Source organism: Eschrichtius robustus, chromosome 2 (genome assembly GCF_028021215.1).
Source record: "Eschrichtius robustus isolate mEscRob2 chromosome 2, mEscRob2.pri, whole genome shotgun sequence".
Classification (NCBI taxonomy): domain Eukaryota; kingdom Metazoa; phylum Chordata; class Mammalia; order Artiodactyla; family Eschrichtiidae; genus Eschrichtius; species Eschrichtius robustus.
The window spans coordinates 167,161,659-167,182,483 of record NC_090825.1 but is presented as its reverse complement, the minus strand read 5'-3'; the positions used below and the strand labels follow the sequence as shown (position 1 = coordinate 167,182,483).

At 54.5% G+C, this 20,825-nt stretch overlaps 1 protein-coding gene across 1 annotated transcript; it reads left to right on the top strand.

Moving 5' to 3' along the window:
- The first annotated feature begins 104 nt into the window (after positions 1 to 104).
- On the top strand, positions 105 to 20,499 carry COLGALT1 (collagen beta(1-O)galactosyltransferase 1). The gene is made up of 12 exons (XM_068536755.1): positions 105 to 433; positions 1,746 to 1,856; positions 2,597 to 2,714; positions 7,768 to 7,902; positions 9,048 to 9,252; positions 10,699 to 10,818; positions 15,512 to 15,588; positions 15,662 to 15,768; positions 16,033 to 16,165; positions 17,448 to 17,575; positions 18,442 to 18,648; positions 18,875 to 20,499. The coding sequence occupies exons 1-12, from the start codon at positions 171 to 173 to the stop codon at positions 19,140 to 19,142; spliced, it is 1,872 nt and encodes a 623-aa protein (XP_068392856.1). The 5' UTR covers positions 105 to 170; the 3' UTR covers positions 19,143 to 20,499.
- Positions 20,500 to 20,825: the final 326 nt, after the last annotated feature.

The window sequence follows — 20,825 nt, the reverse complement described above, 5'->3', positions numbered from 1 at the left end:
GAGGCACTTTGTGTCTTTAAGACCGTTTGGAGGCGGGCCCTGACGGCTGACTCCGCCAGGAGCTCTCCTCCCCTTTAAGGCGCGCGGCAGGGGCGGGGTCCCGACGGCCCCTTTAAGGCGCCGTCCGCGTCCGCCGGCAGAAAAGCGGCTTAAAGGCGACGCGTGGCGCGATGGCGGCGACCCCACGCGCATGCCGGGGGCACGGGCGGCCCCTCCCGGTGCTGCTGCTGCTGCTGCTGTTGGCGCTGCCGCCTTTGGAGGGCCCGCCGGGCGCCGCCGCCTACTTCCCAGAGGAGCGCTGGAGCCCCGAGTCGCCGCTGCAGGCGCCGCGCGTTCTCGTCGCGCTGCTGGCGCGCAACGCGGCCCACGCGCTGCCTGCCACGCTGGGCGCGCTCGAGCGGCTGCGGCACCCCCGGGACCGCACAGCTCTGTGGTGAGCGCGGCGCCCGCGGCCCCGCATCCGGCCTGCTGTCCCCATCCCGGCGGGTCCACGCCGCGCCCCGCCCGCTGTCCTGGCACCGGGCGGGGCGGGCCAGCCCCACGCGTGCCTTTTGCTTGCTGTCCCCCATCAGGGCAGGACAAACCTACGCGTGCCTTCCTGCTTGCTTTTCCCCTGCCGCATTAGCACCAGCCTGAACGGCGCTTTGCAAGCTGGCCTCTTTAGGGTGGGGCGGGCCACAGCTCTGCCTTCTGGCCCCCACATTAGGGCATATCCGGGATCACCCGTGCCACACTGCCGGCGACTAACCCGCGAATCCACTTGGGAGCACACACAGCTTCAAAGGGAAGCTTGAGAACCCGCCCCCACCCCCAGTTGGGGCGTTGCAGTGGCCCACATTGCACGTCTACTAACTGAACGTCTTTCCGCTCCTGCTGCTGTATTGCTCCCTGAACCCAGCCTGAATCGGACCTCCTGCCTTCTGACTACTGGAGTGGGTGGGTGGGGTGTGCGACGGATGGCGGAAGGTTGGGGGGAGTGGATCCTTCCTAGAAGCAGAATGGGGCAGGGCCATGAACAAGCCTGACTGGTGACTTACCGCTTCCTACCTCAGTTTCTTCATCTGGAAAATGGGGATACAAACACAATTCTAGTTGGGTTGTCTCTGAAGATGAACAGGTTACTGAGTGTGAAGCCCTTGCGCCTGGCATCAGTGACCAGAGCCGTGGTTATTATCATTACTGTTATTATTGTCATCGTTGCTATCCTTGTTGTTGACTAAATAACAGTTATTTTGGGAGAATAACTCTCAGCTGATGGTCACACTAGACTTCCAAATATTCCTTTTCCCTCCAGGCCGGATAATCCAAGCACACAGTTGGTGTTTAAGAAATGTTTGTTGAATGAATGAGTGACCACAGCCCACTCCAAAGTGGTATTGCTCGTAAGGAGAGAATTGAGGAAGGTGGGGCAGGGCTGCCTGATATATATGTATTTTTATTAAATCTCACATATTTAGCAGTGAATGTGGTTATAAGATCCTAGATGCCCCATAGTACGAACATCATCTAATGTGTGTTTCCAAAATTAGCTTGTTTAATCCCCTCTGCAGCCCAGTGAAGTGGGCCCTGTCCTCACCCCCTCTGTCACAGATGAGGAAATTGGGGCACGGAGCGCGGAAGTGTCTTGCCCAGGGCTGTGTAGCTGGTGGGAGGCCGAGCCAGGTCGTGGGAGCCCTTGTTGCCTTGCTGCTGCTCGTCCTGCCTTGGTCTCCCTAACTTCACTCACTGGCCTGTGCTGTCTGCAGGGTGGCCACGGACCACAACTCAGACAACACATCAGCCGTGCTTCGGGAATGGCTGGTGGCCATGAAGAGTTTGTACCACTCTGTGGAGTGGCGGCCGGCAGAGGAGCCCAAGTGAGTGCCAGGCCTTGCCCTGCCCCCTGCCCCCAGCTGGACTTGGCTGTGCCCCTGCTCACACACCCTCCATGACTCCCCATCATCCTGGGCCAGCCCCCCGCCCCCAGTCCCTGATGCTCCAGCCCAGCTCTGCAGCCTTCAGCGCTGGCTGTGGCTACTCTGACCCTACCTCAGCTTCACCAGTGGGTCAGAAGCCTCCCGTTGGACCTTTGCCGCCGCCGTTCGCTCCACCTGGAATTCCTTCATTCCTTGGTCTTTGTAGTGGACGCCCGCTGCTTTGTTCCCTGTGTCACTCAGCCGCAACATCAGCTCTGCTGCTTAGCGTCCCCGTGAGCCCCTGAGTGATGTGGACTTCGGTTCCTTTCACTCTTTCAGGATTAATTTCTGTACCCACCCACTGCCCAGACCAGATTAGGAGTCTGGGAGGACAGGCTCCGAGCTTTCTTGTGCTTTGCGTCTTCTCTCCTAGTGGCTCCCCCTCACCCTCAGGGATGTCTCTGCAAGGCAGTAGAGGCCCTTTCCCCTCCCCTCTGGGCCTTTGCACATGCTGTGCCCCTTACTGGGGACACACCTCTGTTCTCCTATTTTCTCCGTGCTTCTTCCCAGCCTTCAGATCCAGCTTACACATCCCCTCTTCCAGGAAGCCCTCTCTGACCACCCCACATTCAGCCAGCTCAAACCCTCTCTGGGCTCCGAGAATGCCCTGTGCTTCCCACATCACAGCTGCCTCTCCGCAGGTCCTACCCAGACGAGGAGGGCCCCAAACACTGGTCTGACTCACGCTATGAGCACGTCATGAAGTTACGCCAGGCAGCCCTGAAATCGGCCCGGGACATGTGGGCTGATTACATCCTGGTGAGTTTCTTGGCCAGCCAACCCATGGGTCCCCAGCCGAGGGTCTGGGATATCCAAGGGAAGGCAGAGTGGCGGGATTCGGAGACCAGCCTTAACCCCATTTTACAGAGGGGAAACTGAGACTCTGAGAGGGGAAGTGAGTTGTCAGAGGTAACACAGCAGGTTAGCGGAGGAGCTGGGATTTGATCCTCGGCCACCTGGATTCTTAATCATCAGGAACAAATGGGCTTTTGTGTCCCCAGCCGACCCCTGTAGTTGCACACTTGGGTCATCTCCACTTTTATCAGCATCGCCAGTGATGTGAGTTCTCTCTGCAACCACGATGATGACCTCGGGTCACTCCGAGAAGCAGGAGGATGGGGCGGGGGCTGGGGGATGTTGGCGACACTGAGCTGCTGAACCCTGACTTTTACTTCCTCCTTCTGGGCTTCTGGGAAGAGGAGAGCGGTTGAGGTTTTGAATGCAATGTTGGGCTACATGCCCACAGATCACGGGTCTCCTGTGAGCTCCTTCAGCCGGGTTCCTTGACCTGGGCATGGTCCCCTCCCCTGGTGCGATGGGCAGGGCATTGACAGCTGAGCCTGGTTCACCATGGAGGTTGAATGCAGTGATGCCAGCTTGACAGTGCCCGCGGTCGGTTTCCATCTTCGTGCCAAACCTCAAGCTTTGGTCTCTACCTTCTTAATTTATTAATCAGCATATATCTATCGTCCACTCCCTGTGCCCTCCTCGTGCCGGGCCCTGGGGACCCAGTGAGGGTCAGCACAGGCTGAGCCCCACCTTCCTAGCATCCCAGGAAAGGTGGATGTGACCAGAAAACAAACAAAACTGAATGAGGAAATATCAGAAGGCGGCCAGTGCTGTGAAAGGCACTTGATGATATATCAGTGTTCTGGGGCTGCCATAACAAAACACCAACACTGGCGGGCTTAAAACAATGCAAGTTTATTGTCTTGCAGCTCTGGAGGCCAGCAGTGTAAATCAAGGTGCAGGCAGGGCTGCACTCTAGGGGAGGATCCTTCCTTGCCTCTTCCAGCTTCTGGGGGCTCCAGGTGTTCCTTGGCTTGTGGCTGCATCACTCCAGTCCCTGCTTTTGTGGTCACGTGGTCTCTTCTCCTTACAAGGTCACCAGTCACTGAATTTAGGGCCTACCCTAATCCAGTATGAACCCCATCTTTTTTTTAAAGTAATTATTTTTTAATTTATTTATTTTATATTCTTTTTCATTATGGTTTATCACAGGATATTGAATATAGTTCCCTGTGCCAGACAGTAGGACCTTGTTGTTTATCCATCCTATGTATAATAGTTTACATCTGCTAACCCCACACTCCCAGTCCTTCCCTCCCCCATCCCCCACCCCCTTGGCAACCACAAGTCTGTTCTCTGTATATGTGAGTCTGTTTCTGTTTTGTAAATAGGTTCATTTGTGCCGTATTTTAGATTGCACGTATAAGTGATATCATATGGTATTTGTCTTTCTCTTTCTGACTTACTTCACTTAGTATGGTAATCTCTAGTTGCATCCATGTGGCTGCAAATGGCATTATTTTTTCTTTTTTATGGCTGAGTAATATTCCATTGTATACTTATACCACATCTTCTTTATCCATTCATCTATCGATGGACACTTAGGTTGTTTCCATGTCTTGGCTATTGTAAATAGTGCTGCTATGAACATAGGGGTGCATGTATCTTTTTGAATTACAGGTTTGGCTGGGAATATGCCCAGGAGTGGGATTGCTGGATCATATGGTAATTCTATTTTCAGTTTTCTGAGGAACCTCCACTCTGTTTTCCATAGTGGCTGCACCAGTTTGCATTCCCACCAACAGTGTAGGAGGGATGAACTCCATCTTAGTTTACATCTTAATTACATCTGCAAAGACCCAATTTCCAAATAAGGTCACGGCCACAGGTACCAGGGGTTGGGGGCCTCCCTTAGGAGGGGGCCCTAGCAGAGATCTGAAGGAGCCAAGGAGCTAGCCTTAGCGGGAGCTGGGGGCCAGTGTCCGAGGCAGAGGGAACAGAGCAGGGAGCAAGCTTGCGACATTCAAAGACTGGCGAGGAGGCCAGTGTAACCAGAGTGGAGTGATGGAGGGGGTAATGCTGAGGTGGTAGGTGGGGGCCGGACTATTCAGGCCAAGGGAGGGATGCGGCTTTTACTTTGAAGGTAATGGGGAGCCATGGAGGGTGTGTGAACAGGAGAGGGCTAGGTTCCGATTTCTGATTTCTGATTTTCAGAAGTCCCTGTGGCTGCCGTGGGGAGCAGGGCCTGTGGGGCAGGAGTGGGGGCAGCAGGAGGCCAAGGTGGGGGCCTGTATGTGGCTGTGGGTTCAGGATGCGTTCTGAGGCCAAGGGGACAGGCCCTGCTGGATGTGTGGGTGCCGGAAGGACCTCACGTCCTGGCCTGAACCTTGTGGGGAGTACGGTACCATCTCCTGGGAGGAGGAAGGATGGAAGAGGCTCCTCCTGGGATCCCTGTGAGTTGGTGCCTTCTCAGACCATTTTATAGATGGGAAAGTGGAGGCTTAGAGAGGGAAGTGACAGCCTGCTGGGTGGGGTCTCAGAAACAGTGAAGAACAGAGGTGGGACTTGAACCTCCCAGAACCGTCCAGCCCAGGGCCACCTTGTCTGCTTCCCTGGGTTTTGCTTTCATGGTTTGACGTTGGCTGGTTTTCACTTTTTTCTCTCAGCAAACCTGGGTGGAACTCAAGGTTTTGGTTCAGAACTCAAAGCAGCTTTTGACATGCTGTATATTTTTGTAATCGGGGACTTCAGTAATCCATATTGGAATGTGAAATCATTTGTCTAGTGTTTTTAAATTATTATTAAAATGGCCTCTTTTTTCTCTTTTTACAAACACTGTGGGTGTTACTTGTAAGAAAATATACAAGAAACAACAAGAAGCTTGGAAAGAAAGAAAAGAATCATACCTTGTAGTCGTACCTCCCAGAGAGGCTTGCTCTCTGGCTGCGTTTTTTCATTGAGGTTCAAGTCACATAACATAAAATTAGCCCTTTTCAAGTGTACAGTTCAGCGGCATTTAGTACGTTCATCATGTTTTGCACCACAACCTCTATGTGCTTCCAAAACTAGTTTCCATCACCCCAGAGGAAACCCTGTGCCCATGAGCAGTCACTCTGCATCCCCCTCCCCCAGCCCCTGGTGACTGCTGATCTGCTGTCTGTTTCTGTGGATTTGCCTGTTCTGGACATTTCACATAAACAGGATCATATGCTATGTGGCCTTCTGGGTCCGGCTTCACTCAGCCTGATGTTTTCTGGGTTCATCCAGGTTGTAGCGTGTGTCAGTGCTTCACTCCTCTTTCTGACTGAGTGATATTCCATTGTATGGATGGACCACGTTTTGTTTATCCATTCATCCGTCAGCGGACGCTTAGGTTGTCTCCACGGTTCGGCGTCTGTGGATAAGGCTGCTATAAACGTGGTGTGCAGATGTCTGTTCGAGTCCCTGTTTCCAGTTCTCTCAGTCTGTACCTAGGACTGGAATTGCCGTAACTCCATGTTTCACTTCCTGAGGAACTGCCAGACTGTTCTGGCTGTTTCCACTGCAGCTGTATTCCAAGGTCACAAATTCACATGTCCGCAGGGGTCTGGGCAGGAACATAACAGGACCGCACGGCTTGTCCCAAGGGACAGCCACCTCCCATCTCCAGCTGGGGCGTGCCACGTGGGAATGCCCTTCCCGTGTTGCTGGAGAAGGCAGGGATTCTAGTTTTTGCTCTTGTTTATGGCAAGTGATTCATACGTTCTAAAAATCCTGCATGGGGGGCTTCCCTGGCGGCGCAGTGGTTAAGAATCCGCCTGCCAATGCAGGGGACACGGGTTGGAGCCCTGGTCCGGGAAGATCCCACATGCCGCGGAGCAGCTAAGCCCGTGCGCCACAACTACTGAGCCTGCGCTCTAGAGCCCGTGAGCCACAACTACTGAGCCTGAGTGCCACAACTACTGAAGCCCGCACTCCAAGAGCCTGTGCTCCGCAACAAGAGAAGCCACCGCAGTGAGAAGTCCGTGCACCGCAACGAAGAGTAACCCCTGCTCGCCGCAACTAGAGAAAGCCCGTGCGCAGCAACGAAGACCCAACGCAGCCAAAAATAAATAAATTAAATAAATAAATTTTTTTAAAAACCCAGAAAAACCCTGCATGGGTAACGGAAAGCATATCTGTGGACCAGATGCATTAAAAAAAAAACCCACCTCCTAATAGTTGTATAATATATCATGCCGTGTGTGTTTTCACATCCCAGTAGACAGGAATGTCCTTACCTAATTGTTTCCTGTGGCTTGATTTTTCAGTTGTCTCGACACATTCTGCAAGGGGACAGCAGGGCAGGGCCAAAGTTTCTGTAGCTGATTCTCCACTGCTAGACTCCTGGGTCGTTCCCAGTTTGTGTGATGACCAAACCTGCCATGAATATTCTGGTGTGGCCTTTCTGGAAGGTGTTGGTGACATACGGTGTTGGGGGGGCAAGCAGGCACCCCCCACCATGATGACCCTATTCATGGGTTGCTGAGTTTCCTTCCAGGCTGCAGCAAACAAGTTATCATCTTTTTACCCCAACATTCAAGGTGTTAAAAAAAAAAAAAAAGCCTTATGTAAAGATCCCATTTTTACGAATTTTTTTGTTGGCATTTAACTTACATAGAAAAAAGTGTGTTCCAGCCCCGACTGTCCTCCTCATTGACCAGTGCTGCCCATCTTAAAAGTTCCCCTAAAAGGAGCCACGTGATGCACCCGCTGTCACTTCCCGTGGCTCGCCAGCACCGTGTGTGGGACCCATTTGTGTCGCTTCGTGCTGTGTGGTCCGTCCCTTCTCTTGCAGTGTCGTGTATTTCATTGTGTGAACGTAACTCTGCTGGTGACTTAGGCAGAGCTATCCGTTGAGGAGCAGGTGGCTCCCAGGGCCGCACGTGCTATTCCAGGCGCCCCCCTCCCCAGGGCTCCGGCCTCTGCCCCAGCTGTTCCAAGCTGTGGCCTAGCCCGGCTCACTCTGGCGGCCCACACTGATGCCATGTCGGGTGTTTTGCAGTTTGTGGACGCGGACAACCTGATCCTCAACCCTGACACGCTGACCCTGCTCATCGCTGAGAACAAGACGGTGGTGGCCCCCATGCTGGATTCCCGGGCTGCGTACTCCAACTTCTGGTGTGGGATGACCTCCCAGGTCAGGGGGTTACCGTGGTAGGGCAGGGGCCTGGGGGTGGTGGGGGCTGGATTTGGAGTCTAACTTATCCTCACACTGCCTCATGGTGAGCATCTGATAAACACTATTGTGATAATCCTTAAATAGACCTTGAGGGAGGGTCTACGATTGTGTGCCCCCTGCCCCTACACCCATTACCGAGGCAGAAACACAAATGCAGAGAGAGGAAGTGACTTGCCTGTGCTCACATAGCTATGACGTGATGGTGCCAGGATGGGACTTCAGGCACAGCTTGATCCAGGTGTTCAAACAGTATTCCTCTTCCTCCATGCCTTGCGTGGCTTCATTTCCAAACTCCTGGGGAATGATCCCAGCAGCATTCAGCCAAAGTCCACTCTGATAGAACCTTGTCCAGTCTCCTCCTACCCCTGAACCAATTACTGAAGTCAGGAAAATGTCAGGCTCTGATTGTCCCACCCAGTGATGAGGGTGGGGTTTTAGGCAAAGCCAGGGAGAGTGAGGGGCTGGTGATGGAGCAGGGCTGTGCCAGGGGAAGGGGGCTGGGTGGCTAGAGCCAGGATGCTGACCCATCCTATCTCCTCCTTTTTGTTTTGAATTGATGTGTAATTCACAAAATATAAAGTTCACCATTTTAAAGTGAATAATTCAGTGGTTTCTATATTTTAAAGTATGTCATAGAAATCTAAATGTTATATGCTAACAATTCCAGTTCGTAAAGGGTAGGAGGAAGAGAGAGGACTGTTCCAGAAGCTTCTAAAACTTCTCTTCTAAAAGATTGCCCCCCGACTTTCTTGAATTCCCACTTCTGATGTTTAATTTTAAAATCAAAGGATCTCAAATATCCAGTCCCTTTTTCAGCTTTTTAATTTCCTTTCTCAAATGCTGCTTTTCTGATCAGAAGTATTGAGCTGGGTCTGCAAATGAGTGACTGTTTCCCTGTGTTTCTGTGCCATTGCCCAGCAACTGAGGCTCTGGAGCTGGAGACTGACAGGCCCTGCTCAGAGCCCTGCGCTCAGGGAATGCCCACCACAGCCAGAAACTGGCACCCAGTCTTCCTCTCCGGGTGTTCTGTGCCTCCTGTTGTCCCGGGCCTCCAGCCTCACCTTTAGGGACCCCCATGCAAAACTCTGCCCGCCTCCCCACAGGGCTACTACAAGCGCACGCCTGCCTACATCCCCATCCGCAAGCGGGACCGCCGGGGCTGCTTTGCAGTCCCCATGGTGCACTCGACCTTCCTGATTGACCTGAGGAAGGCGGCATCCAGGAACTTGGCATTCTACCCTCCCCACCCCGACTACACCTGGTCCTTCGACGACATCATTGTTTTTGCCTTCTCCTGCAAACAGGCAGGTGAGCCCACAGGGGGTTTGCCATCATGGGGTGTCTCTCTGCTTCTTTGGGACCAGTGCTGAGCCCACAGAAGGTTCACAGAACCAGAACTGCAGGGTGTAGCGATGACTTCAGGTGCAGCTGTATCCAGGTGTTCAGATGATATCCCCAGGATATCTCTCCAGCCCTGGCTTTGCTGGGTGGCTTCACTCCCCAGGTCTTTAAGATCTGCTTGTTGAAAGTTGTTTCCATCTTGATATTTTCCTATATTCCCCCAAATATCTGTGGTTGAGCATAATTGTTCCCTAGTTGTATACTTCGGGCAAAAAAAAAAAAAGTTTAAAGAGGAAGAAAACATAGCCATATGCTGACCTGTCATTTATTTTTAAGCCACGGGTCAGCAAACTATGTCCCATGGGCCAGATCTGGCCCACTGTCTGTTTTCGTATGGACGCAAGCTAAGAATGTCTTTTGGGTTCCTGGACCCAATTCCTATGTGTGTAGGTTGGAGGTGGGGGTGTATTCCCCACACCGACAAGCAATTCTGGGACCCCAGCAGGGTGTCTGAGAATTCAGCTCAATTCCAACTCGGTTCTGGCTCTGCCTACTTGGAGATAGCCTCAGATTCCACAGGTTAAGGGCTCAGCCCCACAAAACTATGTCCCCCACCCCGCTTCAGATGCTGATCGCAAGTCCAGGTTGTCACCTGTGCTTCTGACCAAATGGCTAGAAATCAGTTTCCCGCGACTCCTTCCTTGGGTTCTGCTGATTTGCAAGAGCAGCTCACAGAACTCGGGAAACCTGTTTACTCACTAGGTTACTGTTTATTATAAAAGGATATAACTCGGGAACAACCCAGAGGAAGAGGTGCACGGGGCAAGGTTTGGGGGAAGGGGCGCAGAGCTTCCACGCCCTCTCTGGGCACGGTCCGAAGGCAGACTTGAGTTGTTGAGACAGAACTGTTTGGCCCACAGACCTAAATATTTACTGTCTGGCCCTTCAATGAAAATCGTTTTCGTTGGGTTTATCACTTTAAAAAAAGATATATACTCATTATAAAACTTGAAACCATTCAGAAAAGCACTAACACAGAGAAAATGTTACTCATGGTTTGTCCAACTACATCTCATTTTTGTGCATAAATGTGCATCTTTACTGTTCACCCGCAGTTTTGCGGTTTGCCTGGTCGTGGAATCCTGCAAGGACTGAGTCAGTACCGGTGCAAGGCACTCGTTAACAGTTCTGGAGTTTTTTGTCTTCTTTCCTAGCACTGCGAACCCCTGTTCTGGCTCCAATTCCCAGATGGAGCACCGAGGGGGGGCGGGGTCTGCCGGTTGCTGGGAACAGCTGGACCCATTTTACGCTCTGGCCCCATGCTGGGCCGTGAGGCTAATGCTCTGTTCGGAGGTTGCCTCCACTGCCTTATTGCTCTGTTTTCAATTTTGATTGTTGTTTTCTTGGCCCCAGAGGTCCAGATGTACGTCTGCAACAAGGAGGTGTATGGCTTTCTGCCGGTGCCACTGCGGGCACACAGCACCCTCCAGGATGAGGCCGAGAGCTTCATGCACGTGCAGCTGGAGGTCATGGGTGAGTCTGCCTGCGCCAACCTGGGAGGGCTGAGTCGCCTCCCTCTCCCTGCCATCTCGCATCTGTGAACACTGACTGAGTGTCTGCTGGGCGCCAGTCTCTTCGCCGGGCACTGGGAACCCAGTGTGAACAGGTGGACGGTTGTCCCCCCTCTCACAGAGTGCTGGCTTGCAAGCAGCTGTGCACGGCATGCTCGGGGAAATGAGGTTGGGCTTTCTGGCGGAGGTGGCATTAAGATGCAGGGTAAGTAGGAGTTAGCCGATAAGAGGATTGCAGCCGGAGGGAGCAGCACGTGCGGAGGCCGGGAGGCTGGAGGGGCTGTGAGCTCAGGAAACAGGTGAGGTCAGCGGGACAGAAGTGGGGCTGGTGAGCTGGGCAGGGCTGGCAGGCAGGGCCAGGGCGGGGTCCTCAGACATTCGGCTGAGGAGCGGGCCTTTTCCCCTGGGGCAGTCAGGAGCCATGGAGGGTGTAGGAGCAGTGAGGGCAGCAGGTTTCACTGATGGCCCTGCATGTGCTTGGCAGCATCTAGGACACAGCCATTTCGGGCTATTTTGTCACTCATGTCCCTGCCAACCTCCAGACCCACTATTGTTTGTTTAATATCTATCTTAACGGACACTTTTTGTTTTTTAACTTGAATACATTTTAAAAAGGAGACTATACCTGGTCCTGGAGACTACATACTTTTACCGTGGTTGCAAGCTCATGCCTTTCTAACACATATACAGATAAATCCGTAGACTATTAAACTAGCAGCTGTCCCTCTGGTGAGGTGGGCTGAACGCACAGGGCCGAGCTGCCATTGATGCTGCTTGAGGAGGGGATTCTGCCCCGGCTGAGGGTCTCTGAAGCAACCGGATAGTGGTACGGCGTCCTCTTCCATAGGGGCCTTGCCCTGTGCTGACCACATCCCTGTGAAGGCCTGGGAAGCAGCATGGCCGTTCCTCCCACTGCACAGATGGAGAGGGCCTTGGAGGGCCAGGCCCCTGCCCTGAGGTTCAGTCCGTGCCCCACCCCCTGGGCCCGGCTCTGATCTGTTTCTAGAAGGTTCTGTCTGTGGCTCCCCCTTGTGGCTGAAGATGGAATGACACCCTGCCTTCTTTGTTTTGTGGGGGCTTTGGGGTCTTTTGAGGTGACACCTGGAGGCTGCAAGGTCATCAGTGTGAAGACCCCCACGACACCCAAGTGTCTGTCCCATGTAGTTGCCCAGGCTCAGCCTGGCAAACCCACCAGGCTGTAGTCATAAGAAGTGGGTCTCTGCCTCTTGCCAACTCCTGTGGGCGAGCGGAACCCGAGAAGCTTCTCCAGGCTGCCATAGTTTTCCTAGTTTAACTTTTCACATATATTTCCCTTGTTATTTTTGGTCAGAAGACTGTTTACGCTGCCGTTATAAACGGAAGGCACAACAGAAGCGTGAATATTTTCCTGTTTCTCAAGCGCCAGAGCAAATCACACAGAACAGACGGAAGGAGGGTCTGGAGGTTTCAGATATTTGTGCAAATCCTTCCTTACAGTTCTAGTGAAAACCACCTTTTTTCTCCACCTCTGTGTGGGTACCTGTTGCAGGGCTGTGCATGTGATTTTTCACGTGTTCAAAAGTCTTTCGGGACTTCCTTGGCAGTGCAGTGGTTAAGACTCTGCGCTTCCACTGCAGGGGGCACAGGTTTGATCCCTGGTCGGGAAACTGAGATCCCACAAGCCGTGCGGTACGGCCCAAAAAAGAAAAAAATCTTTCTTACAATGAAATTTCAAGCTTAGAGAAAAGCTCAGAGTGATGCCCTCTGTGTGTGGGGAATCCAGCAACTTCCTTCCCTACCTGCTCATGGACTACGGGGTGTCTTTCCCAGTTGGCCCCATAAACTTGGCTCAGTGTAAATCCTGTTCTTTGAGTTTTAGCATACACAGCAGTGACAGGTCATATGTGTGCAGCATGATGATTGTTTTTTATTTTTTAATTTTTTTATTAAAAAAATCTTTTTCAATGTTATCATGTTTTTATTGATCAATCTGTGCCCAATTAAAACATAGACAACCAAAAAAATACCCTTATCTAAAAGCAAACAACTCAGGAACATCCAGATGCAAGAGGTGCATAGGGCAAGGTATGTGGAAAACAGTAAGGAAGCCTGCATTCCCTCTCGGAGCTCGCCGTTCTCTGTTTTTAATATCCTTGTCACCAGACACGGACCAGGCTCTGGCCCTCCCCAGGGTCCCCCACTGTCATGATTCCACCAGCTGACGGTTTTTTTCCCTTTTTGTGCTTCTCATCAGTCAAGCTGCTCAAGTGCGGTGTCTTCTGCCCCATGTCCTCGTCTGTGCTGTCACCGGGCGCTGCGTGTGGCTGTGGCTCGTTCTCTTGTCTTGCTGCGTAGTATTCCATGTAGATGTTCAGCCACAGATTCATTCACTCTTGGCTGTGTCATAGGTCACTTTACCAGTCTTCTCCTGAGAGGCATGGGGGGCATTTCCCATTTTTCCCAACATTGCCATGTGCGAGAGAGTTCTAGACATGCATCAGTGGATGCAAAGTTAGGGAATATCCACAAGGTTGCCCTCACTTCTTACACCAGTTGCAAAATCTGGGGTCCCCAAGACCATGCTCAGGTTTGATAATTCACGAGAGGGACTCAGAGCTCACTGGAAGCTATTATACTCACAGTTACAATTTATTACAGCCAAAGGACACGAATTAAAATCAGCAAAGGGAAAAGGTGCATAGGGCAGCATCCAGGAGCGTTCCAAGCACAGAGATTCCTATTGTCCCTTCCCCGTGGAGTCATATGGGCAGTGCTTGCTTCTCCTAGCACTAGTATGTGACAACATGCATGGTGTACTGCCCACCAGGGATGCTTCCCAAGCCTCCATGGCCAGGGTTTTTACTGGGGCTCCTACACACAGATACAGATGATTGCCACGTGGCTAACCTCCATCTCCAGTCCCTGCAGAAATTGAGCCAATACCAAGTAGCCCAAGACCTCCACCCTAAATCACACTGTTGGCATACATACCCAGTATGGCCCAAGCCCTGAGATAAACAAAGACATTTCCAAGGGCTTCAACCTCCCAGGAGCTGGGAGCAAAGGCCAGACCTCTCTGTGGTCAAGTTTAATTCTTCACCCTATGATGGGTCTAGGGGTGTTGCAGTTCTTGACATGGCTCTCTGGAAAGGCTGCATTGTGTTGCTCCTTCTGGACCCTAATATGCTCCATTTTCCCAGAACTGATAAGAAAGGATGAAGAGATACCCCCACTTCCCATCAGCAGGTCCTTTCACCATCCACACGCCAAGTGGGCAGGCAGAGGCTGAGAAAGAGAGGGAAAGGGCACCTGGGATTTGAATTTGGGTCTTCAGATCCCAAAGCCTTGCCCTTGGGTCCTAGGCTCCCCTGAGGAGGACGGGGTGGCAGGGAGCTGTGATGGGCCCTGGATAGGAAGAAACCCCAGGGCACAGTGTCCCTGGAGGAGGCCCAGGCTGCGAGGTGGGAGGTGCCATGTTGACCCTGGGCCTCGCCCAGGCTTCTCCCAGACAGAGGGGCCTGTGTGTGTCCTTTGAGCTCACACAGGGCCTTTGTTCTTGGGGAGGCAGATGCCACACTCACCTTTTCTGGGCCAGCCTGGTAGATGACCAGGAGCCTCACCAGGCCCACAGTCCCCTGTGGATCTGATCCTTCTGTGGGAAACCGTCAGGGATGTACCAAGACAGGGCCCAGGGATATGGTCTGAGCACTGCTCACAGCAGCTAAAAGGGGAACAATCACGAACACCCTGAAATTCTTGGCATACCTGGGCTCGTAGGTGTGTCACTCCAGTCACATGGCCATCTTCTCCCTGTGTGTCTTCACACCATCTACCCTCTGTGTGTGTCTCTATCCGAATTTCCCATTTTTATAAGGACCCCAGTCAAACTGCTTAGGACCCACCCTAATGACCTCATTAAAGATCCTATTTTCTAAATAAGGTCACATTCTGAGGTACCAGGGTGTCAGGATGCCAAAGTATCTTTTTGGGGAGGATACAGTTTCACCCAAAACAATGTGTGTGATTTCATGGCATCTTATCATGACATAAACCTCTGAGAGATTTATTAGCCCATTTTATAGATGAGGAAGGTCATTCCTTTGTTCATCTTATGAGTTTGTGCCGAGCTCTGTGTTGTGCGTAGGGAGCCAGTGTGAGTGGACAGACCTGGTATCCGTCTGGCAGAGCTCATGGGAGATAATCAGGGAGCCGGGGAGGTAGGACAGCAGAATGAGGCTTTGACGGAAGCCCAGGCGCTGTGGGGACCCCCGAAGAGGTACCTGACAGCCTGGGGAGGTCAGGAGACTCCTCTGCTGCCACCCGCCCACCCCCCGCCCCGTCCCAGAAGGCCTCTTAAGCTGATAACTCAGGGGGAGGAGGGGAGGAAGGAAGGGTATTTCAGTAGAGGCCCCGCGTGTGCAAAGGTCCAGAGGTAGGAATGGGGGATGGGTAAGTCTGGAGCAGTGCCAACAGCCAGCGTGGGTGGGAGGCGGAGGAGAGAGACTAGCACTGATGCTGTGAGTGGGGCCGTGTCGGACAGGGTCTCCAGCACCAGGCTGAGGAGCTCGGGATGACGGAGCCACGCAGAGGGTGGGGAGGGGGCGTTGGAAAGAGGCTGGACACCCCCCCACTTCCCAGTGACCCCCGTGACCCCTCGGCTTCTCTCTGCCGCCCAGTGAAGCACCCACCCGCGGAGCCCTCGCGGTTCATCTCGGCGCCCACCAAGACTCCAGACAAGATGGGCTTTGACGAGGTAGGCTGGGCCTTCCCTCAGGGGTGGGGCCGGGGGCCGACCTGGAGGGTCCAACCGAGGCTCTGGGCCACAGGTCTTCATGATCAACCTGAAGCGGCGGCAGGACCGACGGGAACGTATGCTGCGTGCGCTGCAGGAGCAGGAGATCGAGTGCCGGCTGGTGGAGGCTGTGGACGGCAAGTGAGTCCCACTCCGGCGGGGGAGGGGCGGCTCCATGTGTGGGTGTGTAGACCTCGCGGGTGGCGGCTGTGGAGCGGATGTGAGTCTGACCCTGCGCGGGGTGCTGGCAGGTCTGTGCACATGGTGTAGACCACGCCCTGGCAGCCCACATTAGGTCCAAGAGGGGTGCGCAGGTTGGGGGGGGTGGCAAGGGGGAATGTCGCTAATGGTGGAATTGTGGGCAGAGAGAGTCTTTCACTGACCCCCTCCTGACCCCCCTTGCAGAGCCATGAACACCAGCCAGGTAGAGGCACTGGGCATCCAGATGCTGCCCGGCTACCAGGATCCTTACCACGGGCGGCCCCTCACCAAGGGCGAACTGGGCTGCTTCCTCAGCCACTATAACATCTGGAAAGAGGTGGGTCCTGCAGCAGGGCAGGGCCCTCCTCAGCCTTCTTAACAGCTCAAGGAGGGAATCACCTGCACCCCAGACAGTCTTGTCTCTTTAGTGAATGTGTCACCTGAACCCTGGGTGGGTGAGCTGTCCTTCTCCTGTGCAGCTGTGGAGCCTGAGTCTGGGGAGGGTTGAGCCTGACTCTAGAAACAGGTAGGGTCTGAGGCCCAGGACCTCGAAGCAAAACCTCTTTATGTCCACCCACTGTCAAATATCTAGAGCCTGGGCACCGTGCTCAAAGCTTACTAGTAGGAGTAATAGCCATGGTGACGATCACTAATGCAGACCCCACACATTGGTACCCCATTAGCCCCAGAGGCTCATCACACACCCTTGGAAGGAAAGGTTATGATGGGCGAGGATGCCAGGCACGGGCTGGAACCTGGACCAGCAGGCGTGAGGCCAGATGGGGCATTTGGTGTTTGAGGCGACAGGTGCTCAGCCAGGTTGCCCTCCTTTTCTGGTATTCATCATGGAGGCCATGGGGCAGGGATTGCAGTGTCCGGGAAGCTGTAGAGCCAGAGCGGATCCAGGTTCAAGTCCAGCCCTGCCTCTGAGAGGGGTGAGCTCTGTGAGCAAGGAAGGCATTTCCCAATCTGAGCCTCAGTTTCCCCAGATGATGGAGTCACAACTTCAGGGGCAGTCGTGAAGATTCTCTAGTTCATTCATTCTGGGAACATTTGTCAAGGACCTACTGTGTGCCCAGCCTGCTGCTGGTGCTGGGGACACAACAGCCACCAAGATAGACCCAGCCCCCTTCAGGGGGCTTACAGCCCTGGGAGGTGGGGAGACTGATGATAATCCACAAAGAAATGAATGACAATGAAATAAGTGAGAGGCATCTACAGGAGAGGCCCAGGGTTATGAATTATCCTCAACTGGCAGCTTTGGGTGATAGTCAGGGAGGACCTCTTGAGTAGGTGCCAGGTGAGCTGAGGCCAGAAGGGTGAGAGGGAACCTACCTGCTGCTGTGTGGGGGAAGGGTGCTCTGTGTCAAAGGCACAGCGTAGGCCCAGGCCCTGGGTTGGGAAGGAGCAGCCAGGCTGAGGTGAGGCTGTGGAATCTGCTGCCAAGTTGTGAGGAGGAAGTTTTGGCCGGGAGGTAGATCCAAACTGGTGGTGGTGTGTGTGTGTGGGGGGTGGGGTTTGCTTTTCTCCTGGTGCCCCAGAGCTTTTAAGCAGAACTGGCTTCGGGGTCAGGCCTGGCTTTGATCTCTCCAAGATCTCAGCAGGGCCTCCTCCCTCAGGTTGTGGACCGCAGGCTGCAGAAATCACTCGTGTTCGAGGACGACCTGCGCTTCGAGATCTTCTTCAAGAGGCGCCTAATGAACCTTATGCAGGATGTGGAGCGGGAGGGTCTGGACTGGGACCTCATGTGAGTGGGGCCTGGGAGGGGCCAGAACTCAAAGGTGTGGCCTAGAGCCTCTAGGTCGGAGGGCCTTTGCAGGTTAATATGTTGGGCCAACTTTTGGGAGCTTGGCAGGAGGACTTGTTCTTGACCCAGAAGTCTAGGGACCTGGTGGAAGCCTGCCAGCTCGTTCAGGGTTTGGAGACTTGACTGGAGCCTGTGGGGTAGAGAATAAGGCTAACATTTGACCCGGAAGCCTGGGGAACGTGGCTAAAGAACTTGGTGTGTGGCCTGGGGTGGGTTTGATCCGAGCTTGGATGCAGGGCCAGAAGCCTGGGGGCTTGGCTGAGTGGGGTATGCCCATGGGAGCCTGGGTCTCAGACCAGTGCTAGGTAGAGTATGGCCAGCATGTTTCTGGAACAGTCCCTTGGCATCTCATGTAGGTGGGTTGGTTCATCCTCCCCACCCCACCCCTGCCCCCACCACCACGTGCAGGGCCCTGATCTGGGTTCTGGGCCTCAGACTCAGGACCATGCTACTGATCGGAGCAGTGGCTTCTCCCCTTCACTCCTGACTGCTCACCCTATCCGTCACCTTGCCCGCCTGCCTCACAGCCCTCTGAACCCAGAGCAGCTCCCCTCTCAGCTCCACTCTCCTTCCTGTGGCACAGCCTCTGCAGCTCCAGATCCTCCCTGGCGCCCTCAGAAAAAGCCCCCTCTCCTCCCTGCGGCCCCAGACCCCTGTGGGCCTGCTCTCACCCCGTCCAGTCACACCAGCCTCCTCATTGCTCCCCATGCCCCCAGGGCCTGACAGGGGCTCAGTGGATCGCTGCGTTAGCATTCTTGGGTGGGCAGGCGGGAGGAAGGTGACAGGGCCCCCATCCTGCACCCCAGCTACGTGGGCCGGAAGCGGATGCAGGTGGAGCACCCCGAAAAGGCTGTGCCCCGCGTGAGGAACCTGGTGGAGGCCGACTACTCGTACTGGACGCTGGCCTACGTGGTCTCCCTGCCAGGCGCCCGCAAGCTGCTGGCTGCCCGGCCGCTCTCCAAGATGCTGCCCGTGGACGAGTTCTTGCCGGTCATGTTCGACAAGCACCCAGTGTGAGAGGGGCTGGCGGTGGGCAGGCAGGCTGGGGTCTCGCTGTGGAGCTGGCCTGGGTGGGGGCGTGAGGCTCGTGGGTCCCGGGGAGGTGGCTTTCCCCCTGCCTGCTTCTTCCTCCATCTGGTCCCTCGCCGCCGCCCTCCCCCCACCCCTGCCACCCATTCTGTCTCCATTCGTCTCTCACCCCCCAACCCACTGCGGCCTCCGTGCTCCCCTCCCCTGCAGGTCTGAATACAAGGCCCACTTCTCCCCTCGGGACCTGCGCGCCTTCTCCGTGGAGCCCCTGCTCATCTACCCCACACACTACACAGGGGACGACGGGTACGTGAGCGACACGGAGACCTCGGTCGTGTGGAACAACGAGCACGTCAAGACCGACTGGGACCGGGCCAAATCCCAGAAGATGCGCGAGCAGCAGGCCCTGAGCCGCGAGGCCAAGAACTCTGACGTGCTGCAGTCCCCGCTGGACAGCGCTGCCCGGGATGAGCTCTGAGAGCTCTGAGGGGCGGTGGCCATGAATCCAAAGCAGCCTGTCGCTGGCCCGGCCCCCGCACGCCCGCCGGGGACAGCGGGGCCCCTGTGGACCCCTGGCAGGCCAAGGAGGGCTCCCCACACAGGGCGGCGTCCAGCCAGCTCTTGCTCAGCAATCACGTGCACGCAGGCAGCATTAACGGAGGTGCCTACTGTACGCCAGGAACAGGTGGATTGGGTGGCAACAATTCGTGCGCCCAACACTTTAAGCGAGTACTGGGTACCAGGTTCCTGCGTTCCGGCAGTGAACGAGGCATGATTATTCCCTCCCTCGGTGATGGATCCAGTCGTCAGGCATTATCGATCCCCCATCAAGAAGCAGGCGCTAGTGATACACATTCACTGTTTGAATTCATTCGAGTATTTATTGAGTGCCTACTGTATGCTGGGCACCATTCCAGGCTCTGGGACTAGTGAGGTAAACTTTCATTTATTCAGACACATATTGAGCACCTACTATGTGCCTTGTACTTGTGACACAAAAGTTCTTACTGACTCGGTGCATTTATTGAGTGCCTGCTGTGTGTTGGGAGCTGAGCTTTGTGCTAGGGCTGAAGATAAACAAGATGCTTTTCACTCCTAATTGGTTTCTTCCCCACCCATCCAGAGAGCATCTCCTGTGTGCCGGGCACTGGTGATACAAAGCAGGATGACAGCTGTTCAGTCAGCATCTGATCACCAACAGAGCTGAAGGAGTCCTTTCGTTTCTTCATGCAGCAAGCATTTATTGAGTGCTGGCTGTGTGCCTGACCTCATGGACTCCCAGTGGGGCTGACTGAGTTTGATTCCTCATTTCCCGCCACCCCCCTTCACCCGAGCCGTGTGCAGATAACATCCTCTGTCCACCGCCCAGGAGAGGGGGTGGCTCTTCCCTTGCCAGGGGCAGCCATGGGTTCCAGCAACCCCATGTCCTCATGCAAGGCCCCCCTGCTAGACCCAGCCCCCCCCTGGAGGGGGTGAGGGGTGAAGCTGGGGGCAGGGTCTCCCATGCCCACTCCTGGTCTCAGTTGCTTGACTGCCCTGCCCTGCACGTCAGGTGTGGTCTCTGCCTGCTCGATGGCGTTCCTCTGTCCAAGCCTTCGGTGGGATCATGCATTTGGGGCCTCGCGTGGGCTCCGCTGCACTGGGGTGCTACCCACGGCCCGGGCAGGACGTCCCCCGGCACAGGCTGGAGGACTCGCTGGGTCTTCAGCCTGAAACGAATGTCAGAGCCGGCCAGCGTTGCCTCATTCTCTGAGGGATAACTAACTGCTGTCCCGGTCGGGTCCTGGATAACTTGCTTATTTTTTTATTAAATGTTCCTGGTTGGTTTTCACATACATCTGTGTTCCCTTCTTGGCCCAATGCTCTGCTCACCACCTACGCACCACCCACACTCCCCACCCACCCCCCACCCCCCCCACCCCCCCACCCCCCGCTTCAGGCCAAGATGTGGGAGGAAACCAGGTGCGGCGGGGGGAGTGAGACCCCGGGGTTCCAGTGTGCCCCATAAAACTTCCCCAGAATAGCCCGGGGGCGACAGATGGTCAACCTCACTCTGTCCTGCAGGGTCAAATAACAGAATGAAGAGGGGGGCTGTCATAGTTTGGAGTCTCCAGAAAACAGACCCCAAGATGAGGATTTGAATTATCCGAGAGGTGACCCC